Genomic DNA, 24,660 nt, shown 5'->3' with positions numbered 1-24,660 from the left:
ATTCAAAAGAAAATTACGCAAGATCATATGTTAATATCGTACCTGTATTTCTTTAGTTTCTCGTTTGTCCCTTTTTATGGAAATTTTATGTCAAGAATTTTTCTTTCTGTTTTTATCAGTTCTACTAAACAACTGTAAACATTTGTACAAAAGGACCTCGGTCCGTATATAATAATAAATAATAATAAAATGGAAATATTTCAGGCGGGAAGAAAAATTCGGTTTAGGAATTAAAATAGCTCCGAGTGCAAAGGGTTGATACTCTTTCACAACGTTACGGGGAAAGACTTTCGCAAGAGTGCAAGTAGCGTCGGTGGTCAGACGACGAAAAATGGGCGTGACTAATAAAAAACAGAGTCTCGAGGCGGCGCGGCTATCGATATCCTTGATTAGCATAAGAATATGGGAATCCCTGGTTGACCTCAGATCAAGGGAACGATTGCCCGCAAGCCGGGCAATTAGTCACGGCCTTATGACCCGCGTGCGCGCACGTTGCTCCGCAATTATTCTCATAATCTTCTGTCATCGCGCGTTTTCCCGGTAATCGTCCGCATTATATTCATCTCCGTGGTTCGCGTAATCGCTCCGCCGGCCGTGGAACAGCAGGGGGAGGACGATAGCCCGAAACACAGAGAGGCGCGCAGAAAACTCCGCCACGGGATATATAATATACATAATTAAAAGTGCTGCCCCGCTAACTACCGTGGCAATTACACGTTGCAACCAGGATAGAGGAGAGTTCATCTCGTCGCCTTTATTCAATTACTCGCCGCGCTTGGCAAATCCGTGCACCGTAAACTTCTGCCATTTTTTGCCCCGCCTATCTTTCCTCGCTTCCTCGCTCTCCGCGTTACGCCTCGTTCTCCACACATTCGAAAATCCCTTCGTCGCTGATCCGAACGATCACAAATTATCAGAATTTTCGTTCTCCTTTACCGAAATAAAACGATAGAATTTATTCGGGTTATTATAATATGCTGGAATAAACAGAAAGAGCAGAGAGTGCCTATTGCCAAATCGTGAAAATTGTGCGCAATTTGGACACGCAACTGCGGTCGGAAGAGGGAGAGAGAACCAAAGTAATCGCGACTATGCACGAAACGGCGGTGTCGCAACAGGGATTTGATTGAAGCGATGCCATCATCGAATCCGCCATCGATTTCTCAATTTTCCCCGACGCCTTTTCTCCGCAAATTCAGAGAAAAACTAGCGGAAAGAAAACGGCGTTCGTACTCCGCGCGGAATCTCGAGCCAGAAATTCTCGATGATTCTCGCCGACGCTTTCAAACGACGCGGCCGGGGCACTTAACGACTTAGCGCAAGCTGTAATCATCGAAAGCCTGGCCACGGGCAACAAACAATTCCTCCGCAGTAGCGACACGCACACACACACACACACGCTCTATTAAACCTCTTTTTTCCTGTGGCAGAAAAACCATCGTTTACGGCTATCATATTGTCCGTGTTTTTGTCACCTGTTCATAGTTTCCTGCATTCGACTCCGTAGAAAAAAAAGGAACTTCGCACACCGGCAAGCTGCTGGCCTTTTTTTCCGCGATCGGTTAATTGAAACGTTGTTAGATCGCGCTATCGCAAGAAAAGCGAGTGACAGAGAGAGATAGCGAGGGAAATAAAAAAGGAACGCGAGTGAAAATCATCGAAACGAGCGGACGCCGTAACTGTCGATCAACGGGATTAATTCCAACGCGGTGACTAATTGACGGGAATTATTATGATCGATACTGGATCTTAATCGTTGCTCCGGCCACAAAGTCGCGTCGGCGGTTGCGACCGTGCTCGATCGTGCTCGTTAACGGTTAAAGACCGGTGTGTGCGCGCGCGCGCGTTACGCCGCCATTAACGCCTCGGTGGCTAATTATCATTTCGCGCTAAGATAAAAGCCCGCTGCCTTCCCGCGTCGAAGAGACCTATTACCGCGCGATATCTCTCGTCACGCCACACCTCGATCGACTCTCGATCGACTCTCGTTCTCACCGTCGTCGAATCGATTAATCCAGGATTTTTATCGAGCGCGGCATCGATCCCGGCAACAAATTGAAACCGACGAATAAAAGCCGAGAAAAGGGAAACGAGAGAAAAGCAAAGGCGGAGAGAAGTCGAGGCCGCTATACGATTGCCCTGTTAACGCGCGTTATCGATCGATCGAGAACGAACCGAGGAGGTGTATACCGGATCGGCGATCGATCCGCTACCAATCGATTTCCACGATCCTGCCGCGCTGCACCGTTACATTCCTGACGGGCAAAAAATCGCGAAAAAATACCGCTTTCTAGCTCGGCGGCGATTCAAAAACCGTTCCCCAAGCGCACACACACAGAAAGAGAGAGGGAAAGGAGAAAGAAAGAAGAGAGAGAGGAGAGAGAGGACCGCGCGTACACGGCCGGCAAGAGATCGGGATCGCGTCGCGAAGCGTTCGCGGCTTTTTACCGGCAAATCATTTTCACAGGTTGACACTACGGATTATTTTCTTGCGCGGAACCGAGCCGAGCCGATTCCAAAGGTTTTTCCCGCCACGTGGCCAGCGACAAGCAGAAAAAACCGAGCCGATCGGCGAAACGATTAATTACAAAGTCGCCGGAGAACGATACAACGCGAGAGCGCGAGCACTCGGATCGGATAAAGCCACCTCAGCCGTGAACGAGCCTCTCGATCCGGTCCTTGTTCTTTTCCAGAGTCTTTTTTTCGGTTCTCTCCCCTCCATCAACTGTGTCACGAATTTCACGGAACAGTAGAGGAAGTCAGTCGGATAATTGATAGACACAGGCGGTTTTCACGGTAGAAATTCTTTTGTCTCGCTCTTTTCTCTGTCCGAACGATTGTTACAATGTGTTTTGAAACAGCCTAATTACGTCCGTGACCATTAACCGCGGTCCTGCATTCCGCAAACAGCGTTACCTCACAGAGAAATTCACCATGCAGCTGTTTGGTGAGCCTGCGGAACGCTGCACCGCTTTTGGCTGGCTACTGAATTTCGTCTCTGGGTGTCTGTGCATGGTTGACCGTTTCTACTTGGTGGAAACTACTAGAACCACGTCCCTCTATCAACCTAATCGAATGCAATGCACCATTATTGCAACGAAATTGGATTTGGAATCGATACTGGCTAAATACATTTTTATAATTTCAAAGCTCGAAGCTACTTTAACTTGAAAGTTAAACATTTCTTACGACCTAGAATAATTTCATTTGATATAGTTTTTTCCGTTTTATGGATGTGAAATTGATATAATACCTCGTACAATAAGTGAATGTTTAGTAATCGAGTAGATACCAACATATTTAACACTAGAACTGCCGAGTTTAAGACGAAGGATCTACCAAAACCAGTAAAAATTGACTGGTCTTTAAAAAATATGTAATAATAGAATATTTTTATATTTATTGATTTGTGTTACACTATCTTACAAAAGGAATATGGGGCCGAATATGTCTGAAAATATTATGTAGTGGTAATCTTACAGCTTTAAACTCTCCTTTTATTTTTCCCAACTGGATCTTGTATACATACTTTCATTCTCATCTTCAGAACTTGAGGCACACAAACACGTCCTTTTACGTAAATTCAAAATATTTTTTAATGTACATTCTCTTAGTCTCTATAATCTCATTATCACTATTTAGTCTCCCCAAAACTCATTTACCCTATTTATTACCATTATTGCCGTAAAGTTCAATTTCATTTTCTTCTGATTTATTTTCTTCGTGCTCACACAATTCCCCATCCTCGATATCAGAGCATTCCATTGGTATATTGTTCACTTTATGCAACAATCCAGAGATTTTCAATCGTTCTACCATTTCCAGGGCTGGTAAAATATTGTTATATAAAAAAGAATTAGTTCCTATTCCAACGGCTATGGTGTACAAAATGACCGCGTGAAACAACATCGATAACTATGTTGTGGCGCTAAAATAAGACGTTGCGCAAAACATCAATAAATCCATCTAAATATCTAATAAATGATTTCGGGTCCGGTAAACAAATTATCGAATACTTTTCTACTTAGAAAAGTACCAGTCAAAATGACTGGTATTGGTATAAGTAGCCATGACACAAAAATATTTTGATTCTGAATCAACTAAACAAAAATAAAATTCATTATATTACTCCTTTAGTTGTCGCTGTAAAAGTCATTACAAAATTGCGGGAAAGAAATGCAACATGAAGTAGGAATTTTAAAATGGAATTGTAAAACCAGTCATTTTGACTGATCTGGTAGTTCTAGTGTCAATAATCTAAACCAAATTTAGAAAGCGATCTACAAATCGAGCAGATCTCTGCCAATGCTGATCGAACCAGTTTCCAGCCACATTGTTAGACATTAATTACCGAAGCGCCGCGATAATTCATTCCCATCGGAGATGCAAATAACACGCGGAGCTCCGTTCAACGCGATGAACGTCCGGCGATTAGGTTCCGAAGCGCCAGATCCCCTGTTAGCGTGTGATAATCTCGAAATTAATCTTCGTCTTCGAGAGCACATAACGCCGTTATTGTCTCCAGGAGGATAATTCGCGAGATCACTATAAAAAGATCGTTCCAATTCGCTTTTTGCCGATCTTCTAATTGTGCGACGATAAATTGAAATGGACACGAGAGATTCATCATCCAGGATCATTGAAAAAATCGCAAAGCTTCGCCGATGGAACATCGCGATCCCGTACTAGTTTCCAGTATTATGCTATTTTTTGACCAGCTATTAGTCGAACGAATTAATCGAACCGATGATTTCTGCTCGAATAAATTGCAGGGCGTAATTTTCGCTCGGTGATTTGCAGGCGACTTCGCACTCCAATTTAGAGAATGCCTGACGATTTCCTAATTATGTTTGATTTATTACGCGATCCTTTACGATCGAGCGAGAAAAAGCTAATCTCCCGGCTTCCTGTTCCCGGCGCTTTCTGCGTTTTGTAATTGTATTCGGCAAGAAACGCGGCCGTGATCGAGAGAGTAATAGATCGCCGATGAATTTCCGAAAGTGGCGAATAATTTCCGAAGGAAAAATCTCGTTGCCGAGGCATTGTTGTCAAGGTTGATATAGACCAGTGGAAAACTTTCTAGTGGCATCGACGACGAAAGGATTTTCCTTTTTCCATAAAAATGTGTCTCGCAGCTAACCGCTGCCCTTCGTCTCTCGGCAATTATGTCAGCGCTTTGGTATGAGGATTCGCTACCGAGAAACCGCGTCGCGTTGACGAATAGCGAGAAAAATGAGTCGCTGTTCCAACTGGAATCGTATAACACCGTATTATTCTTTTTTCTTCCAAACGGCCTAGGGTTTCCCGGAAACCATCGCGCGAATTTATGTTCGGAAAGAGTGAAGCTGTTTGGGAACGAGCCGAGGTATGCCGGGCCAATGTCTATCAAAGGTGAAGGAAGAAACCGTCGTAAATAAACAAAGGTTTCGATGACGGAGAGACCGCTTTTTAATGGCGGTTCGAACGTGCTCGGAGACAATGTAAATCGCGCGAGTGCAAAATGCTGTTCGATGCAATTAGAAAACGCGATGCCCGGGGAACGATTAAGTCAAGATGAATGGATCGGTGAGAAAAAGAAACACCTGCCTCGTTGGAGCCAATACAATATTTATGGATCTGCGATGATGTAAATGCTGGTGATCTATTCACACGTCAAATTACAGCGCTATAATAAATAGCAACGTCTTTTTCTATCTTGACGCGAAGCTGTCTCTGTTCTGGAAACACCTTCGTTGAAATAGCACTGAACTTTGCTAAACGTTCTCTTTAAATGAAGAAATTAAATTAAATGGATAATCGATTGACGCACAGATCGCTAATATCCTGGTATTATAAACCGCACCACATTTAAAACAGAACGGAACCCGAAGAAATACAAAGCGGCGAGACTTCTTTGCGCCGCGAAAAACCGTGCTCCAAAAATGCCCGGTAAAAACGGAACGCGTGAATTGCTCCGGCAAAAAGATCGCCGAAAAAGGAGACGATTCATTCACAATCTGTATCGTAATCGCTCTGCTCCGAATACAAACAAAGCACAAACAATCTTGGATGCATTCGCACGCGTGACAATGCACAAATCATTTCACGACCTTTCCGAGTATGATCAATTTTAAAACCGTACACTAACTTGCCTCTAATTAAGAGCAGATTGAACCACCCCATCTCCTAAATTGCGTCACTACCACGTGACCCTAGAATGGTCACAAGGATCGTTAAAACGCCCTACAATCTTTTATAATATTTAATAAAACACGTTCACAGTTTCGCAACGGGGTCATTGTAGACGACAAACAAACTGTGCCACTTGTAAGACCGTTCTACTTGCAAGCTTGTATCGAGGGCTACGGTTCCAAACAAACTCGGGTGCGATGGGGTATCGACAACAGAAAGCTGACTGTTTACCTTCGATCTGTAGCAAATTCTGGAAAGTACTGTTCACGTTCTGTTGGTCTGCTTTCACGGGAAAGAGCAAATTCTCGGGTTAAGGGTTAAGCGGTGTACCGGGTTAGGGTTGGAGTACACAAAGGGCGATTGGATCCGCAGTGGCAAGAAATTTCACCGAAATCCTGGCCGAAAATAATATTTTTCTACGATAAATTACAAGACTAAATTGGTACAAGGATGTACAATACATTTAGCTTTGTACGTAGTCTCTTCTTGAAGTTCATTGTACACTACTAGTTGATTATATTCTACTTCTTCGTTTCTTGAGAATAGCAAAGTCACGTCCGTATTTTAACCTTACACCATACGTGTACCATGAACGGTAAGGGCGACAAAGAACTAACAACAACGAGCGATTCTGGAGGAGCCTTTAAGGTTCAGTTCAAACTAAAAATTAATCTCGCCCGATAAGTTCCCTTAGAAGAAGAGAACAAGTACAATATAGGTCTCAATATATTCATTCGGAGCATGAAAGAAAAAAGTATGAAGTAAAATTGGATCGAACCAGTGCGTCGAGAGCATCGATACATCTTGTATCAACAATTATACGATCGATAGAAAGGAATATTTATGATAGAAAACAACCAGCAATGAAAGAAGAGGATCCAATATTACTTGAGACATTGTGTACTACGTAACTACCAGCTTCGTGAACGCATATCTCAAATAAGAGAATACGTTTCGTTCAGTTCTGGCAAGGTTTTTGGAGTAAAGAGTGTAAATCATAAGGGTAGAATTCGGACTCACCTTGCTCTGGACGTAGTCGAGGGCCAGCATGCAATCCGAATATCCGCTCTCGGTCTTGATGGTGGTGCCGGCTTGTCCTGGTCCGGTGGAGCAGAACCCGGAACCGACGACTCCGACGGGGCCCCCGAGTCCCGCGGCGGCCGCCGCCGCCACGCTGTCCCGGTACCACGGGTACATATTACACTAAAACACCCGTGGATGCAGTCACTAAAAATCAATCCCCCTAGAAATCACTGTGCACCGACCGAAATAAGCGTAGCCACCGGTTTCGAATTGGTCCCAGGATGACACGGGTCCATGTGACGTCACTGGGATCACTTCCGTCGCGTCTATTCTCTCTCTCTCTCTCTCCGTTGCAGTCGGATATCTTCTCTTTCAAAGTAACCCAGTCTTTATATACTCCCGGAAGAAACTTCTCAGAGGACAAGCAAGTCTCAACGCATTTCACAATCAGTCTACCACTAAGATCTCACCGCTGTAACGCTAGATAGAAACGTAATCGATACACATACGTTCGACTATCGCGGTACACTGGCACGCGCCACACACCATGGATACAAATCGACCGAAGGTAGATAGACGACGAGCTATGTAAACAAGCCGCGTCCTCACAGGAGACAAGGATGAACACACTTCTGTTATGTTTCCCCCGAGTGACCTCGGATCGAGTCGATCAAAGTACAGTGTATCTCTACCTTCAAAATATACCACCACTTCTCCTTCTTCACGCGCGACTTCTGTTTCTCTCTTTTGACTAGATTATTCTCTAACCCCCTCTCTTTCTCCTGTCTCACTAACCGACTCTAGCTATCTGTATACACTAGATGTACGTATTGTATAAGTATATATGTATGTATATAAATGTCCTCTTTCTTATATAGTTTCGTTAAGAAATTTTTGCTATTGCACACGCGTGATTGCACTCGGTAAACTGCACGCCAGACTTACTTCGATGATCCACGAGCCCGCGGTCCTCTGTCCCTGTCGACCACGCTCCTCACTGTCATCGCACGCCTCGTTGACTTCGATCGTGTCACTCTCTCTCTCTCTGTCTTCCTTTCTCTCTCTCCCTATTTATTATTTCTCTACTCGACGCCACGGCAGAAGATGCGCCGCGGACGGTCCATGACCGCGTTCTTCGTCCTGCGTCCGAGGAACGTTGCGTCGAGTCCTTTCGTTCAGCCTGTCGGATCCTTGGGTCGGTCTACCGGGTCACCGACGAGATAACCTCCACCGTGTGGACGCGCCATGCGACGCGAGACACCAGCATAATAAACCTGTACACCACCGAGCCACTTGACTGTCTTCTCTCCTCCTCTTCGTTCTTCTTCTTCTACTTCTTGCTTCTCTCTTTCTTGTTTCTCTTCTTGTTCACTCGCGAGACACCGACGAACAGGTCCGCGGCGACGACGACGACGACGATGACGCGACCGCGGCCATTTTAACCGGCGAGACGAGAAGTGGCGCGAAAACCGGCAGCGCCCGGAAAACGCGGCCTCTTTTCCTTCTCTCGCTGCACGATCCTCGATCGATCGAGAGCTCGATCGACGCCCAACGAGCACCACCGTCTTCTCCGCTGCCCGGTAAACGTTCCTCTTCGTTCCGCCTCCGTTGTTTTTGCTCGGTGCGGCCAGGGATCGGGAAAAAACAGAACCGACGGGGTCCGGAAATCGTGAACCGTGGACCGCGGACGCGGTTTCAGCACTGACGCGGGAGTCGCGATTCGAACAACCGTTCGGCCGTGCTCGGACCTCCTCGGCTGCCGTCGGCTACCCTCCGCGCGATACACCGCGGCTTGCTCGTGGCTGGAGATCTATGGTGGGGGTAACGAGCCTTCGCGGAGGGGGTGGCCACGATGGTGGGGAGGCGGGCGGGTTTTCTTCTCCTTCTCTCTCTTACTCGCTCTCGCTCGTTGACCCCTTCTCTTCTCCCGAAGATTCTCTCGCTCTTAGTGTATGTTATTGTAACTCTGGAATAGTAACAATAACTATCGCCTCATTATGGAATAATATACGAGCTCGTCTGGTGTTCAGCTTGTACGAAGAGGAGAAAACGAAGGGATAGGGAATGGAGAGTTGTCCGAATATTTCTATTATAATGAATAGATAATCGATTGAATAAATACCGAGGGTAGATGGAAATTAACAGAGGAAAATGGTGGAAAATATAGCAAATGAAGAAGTTGTTGTTATTGAAAATGGAAGAATCCTGTTGGTAATACTTGTGCGTAATTATTCGCGGTTCTGTTTGATTGTGTACCTCCGATGAAAAAGTCCAATAATCGACGCGAATTAACTACCCTGTTTTATATACCTACAACTTTTGTTCAACCCTTTATTTCCTCCTGTTTTCACACCCAATTAAACCGCTGTTTCGTAGAGAACGATGCCAAACATATTTTATCTGGGTATACGTAGAAAGTGGTCTCAAAAATGAGGTTTCATATGAATTTAAATTTTGAAGATGAGGAAGAAAACCAGAATCGTCACAGAAACATTCAAGAAAAATTAGTGAAAGGGGAAGTTTCTGTTTTTCCTAAATTAATAAAATAATCTTGAACGTCTAGTTCAGAGATGACTGAATCTTCTAGAAAAAGGATCGTCTCCCTGCACTGCTGGAGCAATCGCCAAAATAAAGTAGGAACAGTTTCCGGATAGGCAAAGATTCTTTGGCCCGGACCAGACAGACTAAACCCTGACCCGGTTCAACTTAATTTCACGCTGGCAGACGCGTCAAGGAATAGGTTGGAAAAGGTCACGAGCATCGCGAGGCATCATGCAAAAAGCCGCCCCTGAAACGGTCCACGAATTCCTGGGGAATTTCTTCGTAGGAAGGGAAAAAACGGTCCCTAGGATAAAAAGTCACCCCACCGAGACGAGGGGTCGATGGACGCGTGCACAGAAATATCTCTTGAACCAATCTCCTTCTCGTTCGTCTTCTACTCGTCGTTCGTCAATTATTCACAGCTTCGAGGACCACCGAGCGACTTGAAAAACACAGTTGCCGAAAAGTACACTGGAACAGGAATACAATGGCGTGCACAAACGTAACAAGGTGATGTAAGAACTACGATCTTGAATAATTGTTTTCACTCGATTTGCAGCCCCTTCGCCCTTGAACCCCAAACATCCCTCGAGCGGTGCGTCTGTAAAAAGACATCCAGCAGGAAGCGACGTCATCGACCCCCGCGGCGTGGTCCAGAAAAGAGCTATAACCACAAATCTTATCGCCAAGGGTGGAGTCAGACCAGAAGGGGGTTGATGGTCACGGTTACAGGGTCACTGGACTAAAGATGCTCCACTTTCTTAAATGTCGGCAGTTACCAGCTGTCTGAAAGGTCAGTTTCTCCACGGAAAATTCGGGGGTGGTCTCTCTGCATTAGAAGCATCCTGCAACGAGTGAAACAAATAACGTTAGTATGTGCTTCACGCTGTCAAAAACAAAGCTGCAAGAACATTGAATCAGCATGTGTGTACTTTAAACAATTGTCAGCATCAATATTCAATGACAAGCTCGCCCTTGGACGACGCTTGGTCTTCGAGATCCCAAAATTTTGCAAGTGTGACGACCTTGGAAAATCCACCGCACCCCTGTCCGACTAGCCCGGAACCCTAGGCGAGAACCTAGGCGAACGACGGTCGCGGTGACCCCCGCAGCGAGCTCCAAAAACAAGCTATAACCACAAATCTTATCGCCAAGTCGCGGGACCAAGTAGAAGAAGACGCGAGCGAGGGGGGTGGCTGGTTAGGTTCAAGGGGGAGTTTGTCCCACCTTCTGAGCTACCTAACAAGTAGCCTGTAAGAAGAGCCGTTTCGCCCGGTGATTCGTGCTCGTAGAGCTGCCGGCGGCGTCGTTGCTGCCCGGAGGAAAAACTGCGACACGGTTTTTCGGGCGGCGAGAGAGACTCCCTCGAAGTTCAAGGCCATCCTCGAAGAAAGAGAAGAGAGGGGAGCTTTTTTGTTTTCTGCTGCTGGCTCCGCGACGAGAACGACCGACAAACCGACAGACCCGGCTGGCCGACGCGTCTAACTCCGCGTCGGACCATTTTTTCGACACCTGTTCTACTCGGGGCCGATACGGTGACCTGTCTCGCGCGAACGATTAGGCGAGCGGGCTGCTGTCTGGACCGACGAGAACCATGTTCGACTCGTTGACAAAGAATCGGTTTCGATGAACATCGTTAAGGAATAGATGGAATAAGAGCACCGAAGATGGAATAGAAGTCCGTTGAATTTAGAGGAAAGAGAAAGACGGAGATTTCGCGATGGAGGACGCCGACACTCTCTCGGAGATTCATATTCCTGTCGTGTATCCCCGGGGTAGCAAAGGAAACCGCCTCGCGGACTCTGGAAACCATCGGCGGCATTGATCGAGACCGCGTTTGGTCCAGGATCTCGCGGCCATCTTCCGCCGCCGGTTTTCACCGACCAATCGACCGGACTTTGCCGGGCGAAATTTGAAAAATCCCGGGACGAATCGTCCGGATGGTGCTCGTTGGTCGGTTCTGGTCGGCCATGTTGCCACCGTCGGGAGGGGAAGAGGCAGGGAGGAGGGCGAAAGAGGCGGCCGGCCGGGTAGCAAGAAATCTTGAAACAGAGCAAAAGGGTGGAGACGGAGATTAATGAGAAACGAATCCAGCCGGCGAGAGGAGAGGAGAGAGGAAAGGAGAGAGAGAGAGAGAGAGGAAGGACGGGAAGGAAGATCGCGGAGGAGCCATCTGAACCGATCCTCGAAAAGGGTTCGCCATGTTGGAAGGGAAATAGACGACATTCCCGTGGCGTTGGCACAGGTCAGGGTTAGACGACCGTCAACTTTTCCAGCGAAGTTATTTCTTCTTTCGGTTCTCTTTGCTCGCGGTACGGTTTTCACCGGCGAAAGAACGCTCCTAAGAACCGGACCAACCCGATTTTATTCGATTCGCGCCGCTCCCATGGTCGCCCGATGTTCGTCGAATTCCCGTTTCGGCGGAAAAGGGCGTTCCCCGATTACCCGATTAGAATTCCACGCGAATTGTTTCGCGAGAATTCCGCATCGCACGCACGCCTCGTATTTTTTCCTGCATCCAGCCACGAACCACCCGATAACGCCGATCCGCAACCGCAGCCTCATGCATAATTAATTAAATGGATATGCAGTTTCGATTGCAGGCGATGCCGGCGGGGGGGAAGCCGGTACACACCCCACAACCTCCCGGAGGGTTGGGTTGCTCATTTAGAAAATGAAATTGCACGAGAGGGCGTGCACCCTCCCCGGGAACATGCGCACCTCGTTACATCATCCCTCTAGGTATCGCGGAGGTCCAGCAACCCGGGTTCGATCCTCCTACAGAGAGTACCTCTCTTCCTTCCTTCCTTCCTTCCTTCCTCCGTCGGTGCCCTGCGCCGCAAGGAAAATGGAGGCGTTTTTGCCGCCGATGTACATCGACGTGCTTACCATTTTATGACCCGCCCTGCAGATGAATTTTGCTCGCGCACTACTATCGTTAATTAGACTCTCGAGCTCTCGCGACCAGAGAAATGGATGCTGCGACACTCTGCAATTACCGACTACGCCATTTTTAGGCTCGCCGCCATCCGCCCGTTCTTCACGCCGTAATGGTCCCGGCTTTCTAAACTCTAGACATATTTAATTCGCAAGTGGGCTTCGCGGTGCAACCACTCATTCGTTCTTAAATATTCTAATCGTCAGTTTTTTGATACTCTGTAGCTGTAGTTAGATTCTGCACCCTCTGAATCATTTTCGGGGTCCAGGAAGATAACCTCGATCGGTTTCGAATCGGGGGAATTCTCGAGTATTTTGAGGGCGGTTTGGTCTTTCCCTCTTTCTCTCGGAATACTGTCGGCTAAAAACGGGGCCATAGATTCGGTCCTCGTTGGAGGATCGGTTTTTGCGAGGGTCTCGCGGTGTCGCTTGCCGGAGGATCCTTCGCAGATGGCGCGAGGGCCGGGAGAGGACTCTCGTGATTAATTAAAACTCGTTTCCGCGGGTTTCGTGCCGCGAACTCCGGCCGTGAGGAAGACGGGGAACACGCGAGCCTTGGACTTACGCGTTTGGACCAGCTATGGGCGGCCGCACCCCCTCGAACAAGGGGTTGGCCCTCTCCCGAGGAACCGTTCTCCTGCAGGTCCGCCGGCGAACGAAAAGCGGCCATGCGCACCTCTCTGCCATCATGAAACCTTTACCCCCTCCCCCTTCTAGCCAGGGGTGGAGGGTCGATGCTGCCACACCTGTGCAGCTGCAGTTCGTCGCTCGGGGTGCTGCTCTGGCTCCGGGGTAGGGGACACAGCCCCGGACACCGATGTTGATTTCCACGCTGAATAATGGCCAAGCGGGGAATGGACGCGCCGAGGAACACACGGGATTTACATAACATTTTTTCCCCGGGAAATCCCAGTCACCTGTTCCCGATCCCGGGTTCTTCTCGGGCTTTTCTTGTATCGTTAACCTTTTCCGGCGACTTCCCGATAATGGATGTCTCCGAAGAATTATCCGCCGAACCAGGAAAGCGAAAGGTTTCCGGAAGGAGAGATAAGGAGGCACGAACGACTTGGGTAATTCGTCATTTCTAATCTTGTAATTTCGACTTCTATCGTATCGAGAACGTTCCCTGGTAGAAACCGGGGAAGAGGACAGCCTGGAAGAGAGGCAACATTCCTCTCGGCAGGAGAAGACAAAGGGAACGCCTCGCATAGACTCGGAGCAACGCGAGAAGCGGTCCTTTGTCGCGGCGAGTATAGCACAGAGATGGAGAGATAGAGCCGGCGGAACGACACAAAGATAAAAAGAGGAATGCGGCGACCTTTTTACTCGATCCCGTGTGTTACATGATTCAATCCGTTGATATCATTATTCATTGCTATTCGTTGATGCTTCGACGAATAAGGCAAATACGTGTGCCCGATAACCGATCGAATCCACTTGGCCAGAGGTCTTCCGATCTCTGTACATTTGATCGGTGGTCAAAAAGGAGAGAATCTGATGAGAGAGAAGAGCCCTATACAGAATACGAGAGCATAAGGGTCGGGAATCTTGAAGAAGGGTCGCGGAAAAGAGAGTCTATCGGGCGTAGTCGTCGGAACGAGAGGCTAGCGAAGCAAGAGCATCGAGTCGAGGAGGAGCGACGAAGAAGCGGCTGGGCTGGCCGAGTGCGACGAAGAGGATCGATAGGAGGGAAAAGCAGTTATCGGAGGGGCTGTGGGAGCGAGGGAGACCGGGAGAGAGAGGACCGGCGGCGGTGAGGTCGATGAGGAAGGCAGCCTGGCTCGGTCGGCGCACTCAGAGGCGTAACCGGGAGCTACGTCTCGATTGGCCGAGACCGGAGCTGCCCGGTTCCCACCCATCGCAGGCGCAACGCTTGAAAAAATCCCGACCCCCTCCAGGAGGTGGAAAGCAAGCCGAGGAAGGAGCCACGAAGGTGGACGAGAGAGGAGACAAGCGAAAAGGAGCCAGACAGGAGCCGCTTTGGGACTCCAGAGGCCAGCTAGTCCTCCGCGCCGAGGGGCAACCCCGCCCGAGGGTTGACTTCCAGGTCCCTCCAGCCCTCGAATGCCGCCATCACCGACTCGCAACCTCGCCGACCACCCCCCGACACCCTGTTCCCCATCTACCAGGACCTCGGCAGGGTGTCACTGAATCCAGGATCTCATCCGGCTCTTTTCCTTTTTTCACGGCGCTCCTCCGCCCCCGGAGGGTTTCGTCATTTCCGAAGGAGCTTGAATGTTTTAAAAGGGTTGGGGGCGGCCGTTGCACCGATCCCCACTCTCTCTCTTTCTCTCTTTCCCTACTCTCGTTCTCTCTTCCCGTTTTTGGACGCCGTTTCGGACAGGATGGCTCGACGGCCGAGGCTTTTTGCTCGACGACTCGGCTTGATCCCCGATAACGTTGTTTTGAATTCTGACGGCTAATTGACTGGCTGCCGAGTGATTTTAAACCCCACCCCCCCTGTAGCACCGGCAATTTTTCTACCGAGATCCCCGAATGGATCTCTATGTACTCGTGAGGTCAAGTAAATTTTTCATGTAATTGTTTTACACGATTGATTTCGAAGACCAGAATGAGTTGCTGCACGATTCGTCTTGCTGTCACAGCGACTAGAACTCGTGTCGCTCGACTTCGCGAGCCAAAGTATAATCTTCGAATGCGTGCTGGCGGTAATTGCCGGGCGAAATGGGATCGTGAAGGCTGCGGCCGGGGCTCCACGGTGCACCGTGAGACGAATTCGAAGGCGAAATTAGCGACAGCCGCGTAAGAGACCCTTAACGACCGGACAGTCGCGCGGCTCCCCGGGCCGAAATGAGCTGAAAACGGTCCGAAATAAAATTAGGATGCCGCGCGGCGTTCCGGGCGGCTGTCTCCAGGTAGACATTGAGTTTGCCCTCGCACATTCCTCGTCCTTTTGCGGCAACTGGAATTGGAACTAAAATTCTGAAAGGATACGCGCGGAATCGCGGTCTCCCTCGGCCAGCCCTTAAGTAATCCCGGGGCCCCGGTCAGAGTATTCTAAAGAAGTCCGTGGAGGGTGGATGAAAAAACTCGGTGGCATTTTAGGCGAGGATCGACCTCGGCCATCTGTCCCCACCCCCTCCTCGTTCGGCGGAGAAGGATCGCTCGATCAAAAACGATCGATTAACAGGCCAAAGAAACGCCGTCGATGATGTCCGTTGACGTAATTTCAGGAATTCCTCGCGTCCTCTCGAAATCGACGACAGATGCGCAAATGCGTCTTCTTTCGGATCCAATGGATCCTCCCTTCGGGACTTCTTAGGGTGTCATTCGTACCGAATGCGACTTTCGATAGGTTGTTTCGTCGCTTCACGAAACTTCGAGAATGAATTAACCAACCTGCGTACGGTAGCGAACACGAGCGACCCCTCATTTGTCTCAATGCGTCTCGAGCCGTCTGATCGTCGCAAGAACGATTCGGACGCATTAAAAATGCACTGCGACGACCAGCATGTCGTCTCGTGCGATCGGAAATCGCATCCGGTGCAGCAGCGCTCTTGCTCGATCGATTTACGAGCGAGCTTCCAGCGCAGGGGTTTTCAATGAAACGAACGGAGGGCGATTAAGGCCGGAAGATGGCTCTCGTCGATGATGGCGACCGTTCCCGAGGCTATCGACGTGGCGATCTCCGGCCTCTCCGCACCTTTTCCTATTCCCATATACACCGGTGCTAATTACTGCACGGCGATTCGACGAGTGGGTTTCCCATAGAGGGAAATGGAATTTCCTTGGCGCGCAGAGTTCAAAGTCGTCGGCTTTCCTGGAGGCCGGAAAGACGCCGGGAGTCAACGGACTCGATTCTCCTAGCCGTTCGAGTACCGTTCCGACGTCGATCGATGGATCCGCGGCACTCGACGACGCTCTTAAATACCGCCGCGGATCAATTAATTCCTTCCTCGGAAAATACCCTCGGATAATCGCTCGCGGTTCTACTGAAGTCGCAGGTGCGCTTGGAAAGTTCTACAAATTCAGAAAACCTACTTTAATTTTTTAATTAATTAGCGTGTACGACTTCCGAAGTAGCTGTGGTAAGATCGAATTTCGACGCGGCTCCCATCGATCATGTCCGAATAATTCGAGAAGCGCGGGGAATCCCGGGGCTAACGTTGATAACTCGCTTAACGATCGTCTCGAGGACGCGAAAAATCGCGAGTCACGGGGAAAAGGGGATTCCCCGTCGCGAGGGCGAAGGGACAGCGAGATTACACGGCACAATCCGCAAACGAGCGAACTTGGCGCGCGTTCTAATTGCGAATATGACTGTGCTTAATTTCCCCCAGCAGCGCCGCGGTGCACACGGAACCTCGATAGAATTATCGCTGCCATTCAAACGGTTTCTCGTGACCACCCTCTCTCTCTCTCTCTCTCTCTCTCTCGACCGACCGACCGACCGACGCCGTTTCTTAGCACCGTTTCTTTCGAGAGTTATCGATCGGAGAATCCACGGACCTCTGGAAGCCATCGAGCTAAAATGTAGGTTCAAGTTTGTCTATCGAATAAACAGCCTAGGGAAAAACCGCGTCGAGAAAGGTGCGCCGCGCCGCACCGGGGCCCGTTCGATCGAGGCTCGGCGTGAAAATTCAATTCGTAACATCCGTGTGGCTCGGGTTTCCTCGGCGGTCCGACAAAAACCAGACGGGAAGAGCACAGGCTCGCTGACTCCTACGCTTCTACGAGATAGAACGAGACGGAGACGAAAACAAGAAACCGATGACCAACTTTAAATCCGAGGCTCGTGCGCCCGCCAATACCGTTAGGTGTTATTGACACCTAGTCCGCCGCTACCTGGCAGCCTTTCATTCACACCGAACCAATCCAGTGCATCCGCTCGACCCCGAGCACTTGACGAAATAACTCTTTCGACGTCCCAGCAGGTCGATCGAAACCTGCCAGCAATCCTGAACACAGCAACTTCTATTCCGCATTAGAATCTAACAACATGCTAAACCATAGCATTCGAGTGGTGACTCAGACTCACCACTGAAATGTTGGTATCCGATCAATTACTAAACATTTAAGTATTGTGTGAGGTGTTACATCAATTTCATATCCACGAAATGAGGAAAGTGATATAGAATGGCATTATTGTAGGTCGGAAGAACCGTTTAATTGAATAATATGGCTTTGCAGACCCACCTGCGTCTTCTGGCGGTCGAATCGTTCGATTTCCGTCGGACTTGTCGAATCGGTAGGCTTCGGCTCTTCATTCGTGAAACAGCGAAGCGTAGCCCATCGACACCGGCTGCGAAACTGACAGCTGGACGGATCGTTCAAACAAGAACCGGTGACTGCGAATCGTTACGTTACCTGGACGCTATCGTGTTTCGAGTTCCAGCCCATCCGAGCAAAAGGAGCACGTCGAAGAACGCGAGCCAAACAAACTGGCTCGGTCGGCAAATCATTCATCCGAGTGTTCATCATTTGAATAGCAATAAAAGCGAAAGAATATGGTCGAGCAAGCGAAAGAAACAGAGAGGGAGGAAGGTTGCCGGTGGATGATAGAGCGGGAGGAAGAAACCCGTTAAAATAAATACACGGGAGCGAGCGGCCGACTGTTAAACCAAATGAATATTTCCCGAGAGCGATCCAATTACACGTACATTTGCTGATCGTCGTGTAAAACACACCCCACACCGTAGCGACCCGAATACACGCGAGGCAAGAGAACACGCCGGACTCTCGGTCCGGGAGCCCCGGCCCCTCTCTCTCTCTCTCTCTCTCGCTCTCTCCTGCTACGTTCTCTCTCTCCCGCCTTCTCTGGACGCAATTATCCCATTTAAATTAAGCAGCATAATTGGACGGCCGTCTATTCACACTCGTAAAGCACCCGCGCGCGAGCTTTTACAGCCCCGGCCGAGGCAAGGCTGAATTTAAGAAGCGGCTCCGCTCCGAACCCGCCTCGCATCGCCTTCTTCCTCTTCACTTGGTCTTTGCTTCGCCTTTGCTTCGCCTTTGCTTCGCGGCGGAAAAAAGAGGGGTGCAGCCGCGCCACCGAGGGCACAAGGAGAGAGGGCGGTTCCTCCGGGTTGAAAGGATCCTGCTACTGTTCGCCTCCGCGAAACGATTTCGTCTTTCCTTCTCGGCCGTTTCCTTTTTTCTTTTCTTCCCCTCCACTCGTTTTGTTTCAATCTTTCGCTCCTGCTTTCTCCGCTCCGTCTTTTCTCCTCTCTAGGCCGAGGCGCCTCTATTTCCGTACTTTTTCTTTTTCGTCTTCGTAGTCATCCGCGCAACCGATGTCTCTGTCGCTTTCCTTTTCTCGCCGCTTCTGAGTTACGCCCCGCAGTCGATGAACCCCTTCGGAACGTACTTTTCTTTTTTTATTTATCTATTTATTAAGGTCGCGTCGACTACTGGGTCATTAGCGATCACGGAGTACTCATGAATCCGAGTCAAGTTCAATAACCAAGTTTCATTTCATGGGTTTCGATTACTATACTTGAAAGCAATGAAAGTTTCAATGATTATTAGACTGCGGATTTTATGCATTTATGGCAAAAATGGGTACATGTAATTTAAAGTAGTGGACATGTTAAAAATATTTAAGGACATCATAAACTAGTTTCAGCTTCGTAGAATAATTGAAACAAAAATACAATTTTTATTTGGCTCCTGTGTAATGCAATCAATGCAAACAGTTTTTATTTTGCATAAAGATCCGCAGTCTAATGATTATACTTGAAAAGTATTCATTGTATACAAACTGATATCGAACCTCGGAATGAGTACTTACAAGTTTCGAAAAGATACTTATAAGTACTTCGACGTTGAAAGTAATCGAAACTTTCACAAGTAGTACTCGAATCTTGGAAATCAGAACTGCATAGTAGGTTTTAAGCACTTTCTTGATTAAATTCGTAACTATTTAAGAATGCATAATATTTCATTTACGATACTTGGTTTTATCCTATTCCTTTTTTTATCCATGATATTTCCTGCTTTTGAAAAGAACTCTTTCTGAAGATACAAATGTGGCCATTATACAAAGATGGTGACGTGCAATTTTTGATAAAATGGGGTACTTGATTGAATTTTCACGCGAAAATAATAATTGGTCTTGTTTGTGTTCTAAATATTGTGATTTTAGATAATTTTCCACTTCTAACACAGCAGACGTTCTGATAGGTATCGTATTATTTGTAATTGCTATTTCATTGTCAAAGGATGACCAAATTGATAATTCGCTATTGTGCCGATTTTCGGACATCTGCGTCTGTGAACTATCACATGTTGTAGATGAATTATCATTCTTAATATAATTAGTGGTTATATCAGTCAAGGCATCCCGTGCTCGAGGGATGGATTCATCTTTAGAAAAAGCTAATGTGTTAAATCTTGGATCCAATAATGCAGTTAACATATACAAATGATTGTAGTCGGCATCACCTAGATAATCTTCGATATAATATATCAGTTTTTGTCGCGAAGTACATTCCAAACTACAATCATCGATAGAAGTATGTAAAATTATGAGACCCTGTTTTCACTCTCATCTCCACAGCGTGTTTACAAAAAAAGTAGAAGTTTCGAAACTGTTCGACCAATATTCGAGTATACTTGCAAGTATTATTTACGTTTACCACAAGACTTGTAAAGGGTTCGAAACTGTCTGGCAAAGGTTCGAGTATATACTTGGGAGTACTATTTTTTTTTTTTCGAAGTACGAATACCATCAATCAAGGTTCGAACCTGTTTGCGAGGTACTTGATGCCATCCCTAACTAGGGTTGCCAGATCTTCTATATTTGATGAGTCTTCTTTATTTGAACTTGATCTTTACGTACCTATAGGAATTTTCAAAAATCTTTGTTTGAATAAAAAAGTTTAACATGTGCTGTGTACCTCTTTTACTTGAACTCCTATATTTTGAGCCTATCTCATATATACATCATTGCAGTTTTCACTACTTCTTCTATATTTGGATAAAACATTTCTGGCAACCCTATCCCTAACGGAGGAGCTGACATAATTTATAGCAGTGTGATTCTCACATTCACAAAATGTTGGGGGTTCGTTTAAAATTTGTATAAATGTGTGTAATGCGTGAGTGTCCGATGCGGAGGTGTGTGGAAATTACTTGATCTTTTTTATTTTTGAGTGGTGGACATAGGGTTGCCAGAAATGTTTTATCCAAATATAGAAGAAGTAATGAAAACTGCAATTATGTATTAATATATGAGATAGGCTCAAAATATACGAGTTCAAGTAAAAGAGGTACACAGCACATTTTAAACTTTTTTAATCAAACAAAGTTGATTTTTTTTGATGATATAGGAGATCAAGTTCAAATATAGAAGACTCATATCAAATATAGAAGATCTGGCAACCCTAGATGGACAATTGTTTTAATTTGAATGTAATCGGCCGTGGAGTAACGATCCCTCCCCAACCACCTGATTTCCGATTCATGAAACATTTCATAAAAAAATGTACTCAAGAGTTTCAAGGATTCACAGCCTTCGTCTTGAAAGTCTCGTTGATCGTATGCCCGCGTCCTGCCGGCTTGAGCTAATTACAATTCATGGGACATCGCGTATTCTCTTTTGTGGAGTACAGCGGGGCGGAAAATTCATTTTCAGAGCGAGTTCGCAAGGATCGAGGCTCAGCGGACCAAGAGGGAAATACTTTGGCCGCTAATTGAATTTGCACTGGAGCAGAACGAGCGGCTCGGCGACGTTAGTAGGACCAGATCGAGGAATTCGGGGATCATCGGGATCGACGGTGGAATGCATCGATCGGTCGGTCGTCTAGGATGGGCTCGGGGATCTTTAAAGATCCACGGCATTTCGGGGACAAACGTTTCGCCGCGGCGGGAGTAAAAGGCTTCCTGGAAAGTCCTGGAGGAGGCTTCGCGTTCCAGCGAAGGTGGTCCTTGATATCTCGAACTTTGTAGAGCCTCGAAGCGATCCTCGATTTGCACGATCATCGTAGTGGAAACATTTTGTCATAAGTAATTCTCTCGCGGCAGAGTAAACGGAAGGTGAAGATTAGAATAGTTTGAAGCAGGATGTGGGATCGATTGGTCGCAGGCTCGATCGTCGAGCGATGATCGTCCACGCAAGACCAATTAGCCTGTTAATGCAATCAGTAAATTGGCGCCAATGTCGCGGTCGACTGCTTTCCCACAAAGTTCCAAGCGGAAGATCGGCCCAATTACGCGTTAGAGCGATAATTGGTGAATTTATAGTCGGCTGTGTCTCGGTCGCCGGTCGAGCGATCTCCTCCGTTCGCCCGGGGACGAGGAATTAATTGTCTAATTATCGTTAATACTGGCCCTCCGACAGACCTCTCCACCCACCTCTGACGCTGCGCCATGATCGAACACCGTTCCGCCAACCGTTCACCGTTTGACCGTCGAATTATCCAACGGTGCATAACCAGGCCGTCGATCAATTAAACAACTTGCAACAGCTTCGTTTTCAAATTCCTCGCGCGCATATATTTTAATTACTTTTTGAATATCCGCTTTTTGCGCGAGGTCCGCTGGGTAGACATTTTGCGCGAAACCTACCATTTTCCAGGTGGAAAAAGCAACGTTCGTTGGAAGCTTCGGTAGGCGCTTCGAACTTCCATAAATATCGGAAGTAAAATTTATCGCCCGGTGGTTATTAGTTTTTACGTCGGCCGGGTTTAAACGGGATGCGTCTTCGCCCATTCAGCTCCGTAAATCAGCGTAGCTCCGCGAGATCCGTCATCAATCATCAACGGACCGTGAAGCGTTGAAATGGTCCTGCCTCGAGAACCATTTGGATTCTACGAATTTCTAGTCCGGCTCGATCGGAGGAATTGCGATAAATGCTCGGAACCCGGTAAACTGTTCTTCAATCTTTGCTGCTACCGCAGTCCATCAGCGGTTCTTCCGTCGTAAAGTATCGCTTCGGTAATCCTGGCTGCTTCGAACAATTTTCTGTCGATAGGCCACGACAATGTAACCAAAGATATTACGTTGATTAACGTTAATCACAGTTTTTCTTGTCTCTGCCTTCATAATAATCTAATGTTCCGTGATTCCGATTTTTAGGGGATGAAGATGGAGGAAAAAGTTCGTTTCAACTTTGAAGCAATTTGAATTCCGAAATGAAGACATATCTTTCAATCTAGAAGCTTCTTATTCCATGTGATAAAAAGAAATTGAACCTGTTTTCTCGTATACCTGAATTTTTAGCAATTGCTAGAATACAAACGAGTTTAATCATTTAAAAACTGTTTCAAATAATGATATGGCAATTTGGACTGGCGCCCCAGAGTGCAAAGGGTTAATAGAAAATATGCGCACGAGGATTGAATGTTTTAATGGGGCCCAGTGTATACGATAGACACATTATAAACCAATCGTTCGGAGGGACCGAGGCAGTCGGGAAGAAGCAGCGTCCGATCGACAGGATGCACGGTAGCGGACAGGTAAAAAAGGGATCTATTAGGGCCGGAATTAAGATCGGGATCCAAGAATCCCTCCATATTGATATGAACCGGTGGAAAGCAGGAATCGAGGAGGACGCCGAGGGGCGCGGCGAGTCCCGCGGAATCGGTGTATTAATTCACGATAGGCGAATTAGAAATGGTAATCGACGTTAAGAGGGGACGCGCACGGGGGTGATTAGTTTTTGCCGTGCGAGGGACGGCTAGCACTCGACTCAAATTAGTTCCTCGCTGCATGAACGTATACGCGGGACGGAGACTGGTCGCGACGGCGAAAAGGGACAGGAGACCGAGAGCCTGAGAAGGAGAGAGAGCAACTAGAGAGAAAGGGAGAAAAGGAGAGAGAGAGAGAGAGAGAGAGGGAGGGAGGGTGAAACAAGTGGGAGGGAGCGGTCTCTGGGAACATCACAAAGCACCCGGCAAAGCGCGTCTCCTCGTCGCTCTGCCTTTTGCCTTTATTTCCCTTCGTTTTTAATTCCTCCCAATTCCACTGTCAAGACCCGGCCCGCCGCCACCAAAAACTCCTCGGAGATGCTCTCCGCCCTTTTTCTATCCATCCAACGTTTCTACAAGGTAGCAAAAGCCTAACAGAATTATCGGATAATTCAACAACGATTGAGAGTTCATAGTAAATCGGCCACGATGTGTATCTGGGAATATTATAAATACGCCGGCACGCCGAAAACGGGAACGCGGCGGGACGAAATTTATGAAGCCCCGACGAAATCGACTGCCGTTTCCCTTTGCCGTGCGCCCCGCCGGGACCCCGCTAATGTCATTATAATGGCCCGTCAAGACACCCGACCATTTGTCTCGAAATTGCCGAAAAATAAAGGATCCTAGCTTCCCTCGGAACGAGACTCTCGCGGCGTTCTTCTTTCCGGCTAATGTTTCCGACTGCGATCGTCAACGAGACACCGTGGCCGGCCTTGACGGGGGCCGAGGACATCCGCGATCGCACCCCTGATCCATCTGCCAACCAGATACAACATCCATAAACTCTGAATCAAATGCGTGGCGAAAACCAACCGAAAAATCACCAGGTGGCACGCGAATACAATATCACAGATGCTTAGCTCGCTGCACGGCTCTTGAACCGAATAACATTTTTACCATTTTCGAACAGTTTCCACCGGAAGCGACCCTTGTACTCGGAGCTATTTCAACTCGAAAATTAAACATTCCTTCGGACCTAGAATATTTCCATTTCCTATGATTGTTTTCAAATGTTATGGATATGAAATTGGCATGATACCTCGCACAATACTTGAATGTTTAGCGAGTGATTAGTATACTGCAGATCTTTATGCATTTATGAAGAAATTGGTTGGGCGAAATATAAATCAGTAAAAGATTTGAACAATTCAAGAATGTTGTAATCAATTTCTATTTTATTCCTGTTTCTCACAATCAATGCAGAACACTTTTATTTTGCATAAAGATTCGCAGTCTAGTGATTAGATGTCGTGTCTTCTAAACAACGGGGGACTGGGTTATTCGTTCAGACTTCAGAATAGATGAATTTGAATGAATAGGCTGTTCAATAATTCTG

General features: G+C 47.5%; 2 protein-coding genes across 3 annotated transcripts in view; both read right to left on the bottom strand.

Moving 5' to 3' along the window:
- The window catches only part of LOC143215416 (zinc finger protein rotund), a 215,643-nt gene extending 206,489 nt beyond the window's left edge, over nt 1-9,154 (bottom strand). The window contains exon 1 of the mRNA XM_076437530.1: nt 7,192-9,154. Within this exon, the coding sequence (XP_076293645.1) occupies nt 7,192-7,368 (177 nt within the window). The 5' untranslated portion in view covers nt 7,369-9,154. The remainder of the gene's footprint in view (nt 1-7,191) is intronic.
- A 1,282-nt stretch (nt 9,155-10,436) lies between these two features.
- Nucleotides 10,437-24,660, bottom strand: part of LOC143215415 (ubiquitin carboxyl-terminal hydrolase 48) — an 82,510-nt gene continuing 68,286 nt past the window's right edge. For both annotated transcript variants that reach the window (XM_076437526.1, XM_076437528.1), the window contains one exon: nt 10,437-10,580. In XM_076437526.1, coding sequence (XP_076293641.1) covers nt 10,570-10,580 — 11 coding nt within the window. In that variant the 3' untranslated portion in view covers nt 10,437-10,569. The remainder of the gene's footprint in view (nt 10,581-24,660) is intronic.

The sequence above is a fragment of the Lasioglossum baleicum genome, chromosome 13, assembly GCF_051020765.1.
Source record: "Lasioglossum baleicum chromosome 13, iyLasBale1, whole genome shotgun sequence".
NCBI lineage: Eukaryota > Metazoa > Arthropoda > Insecta > Hymenoptera > Halictidae > Lasioglossum > Lasioglossum baleicum.
This window is presented reverse-complemented; position numbering and strand designations above follow the sequence as displayed.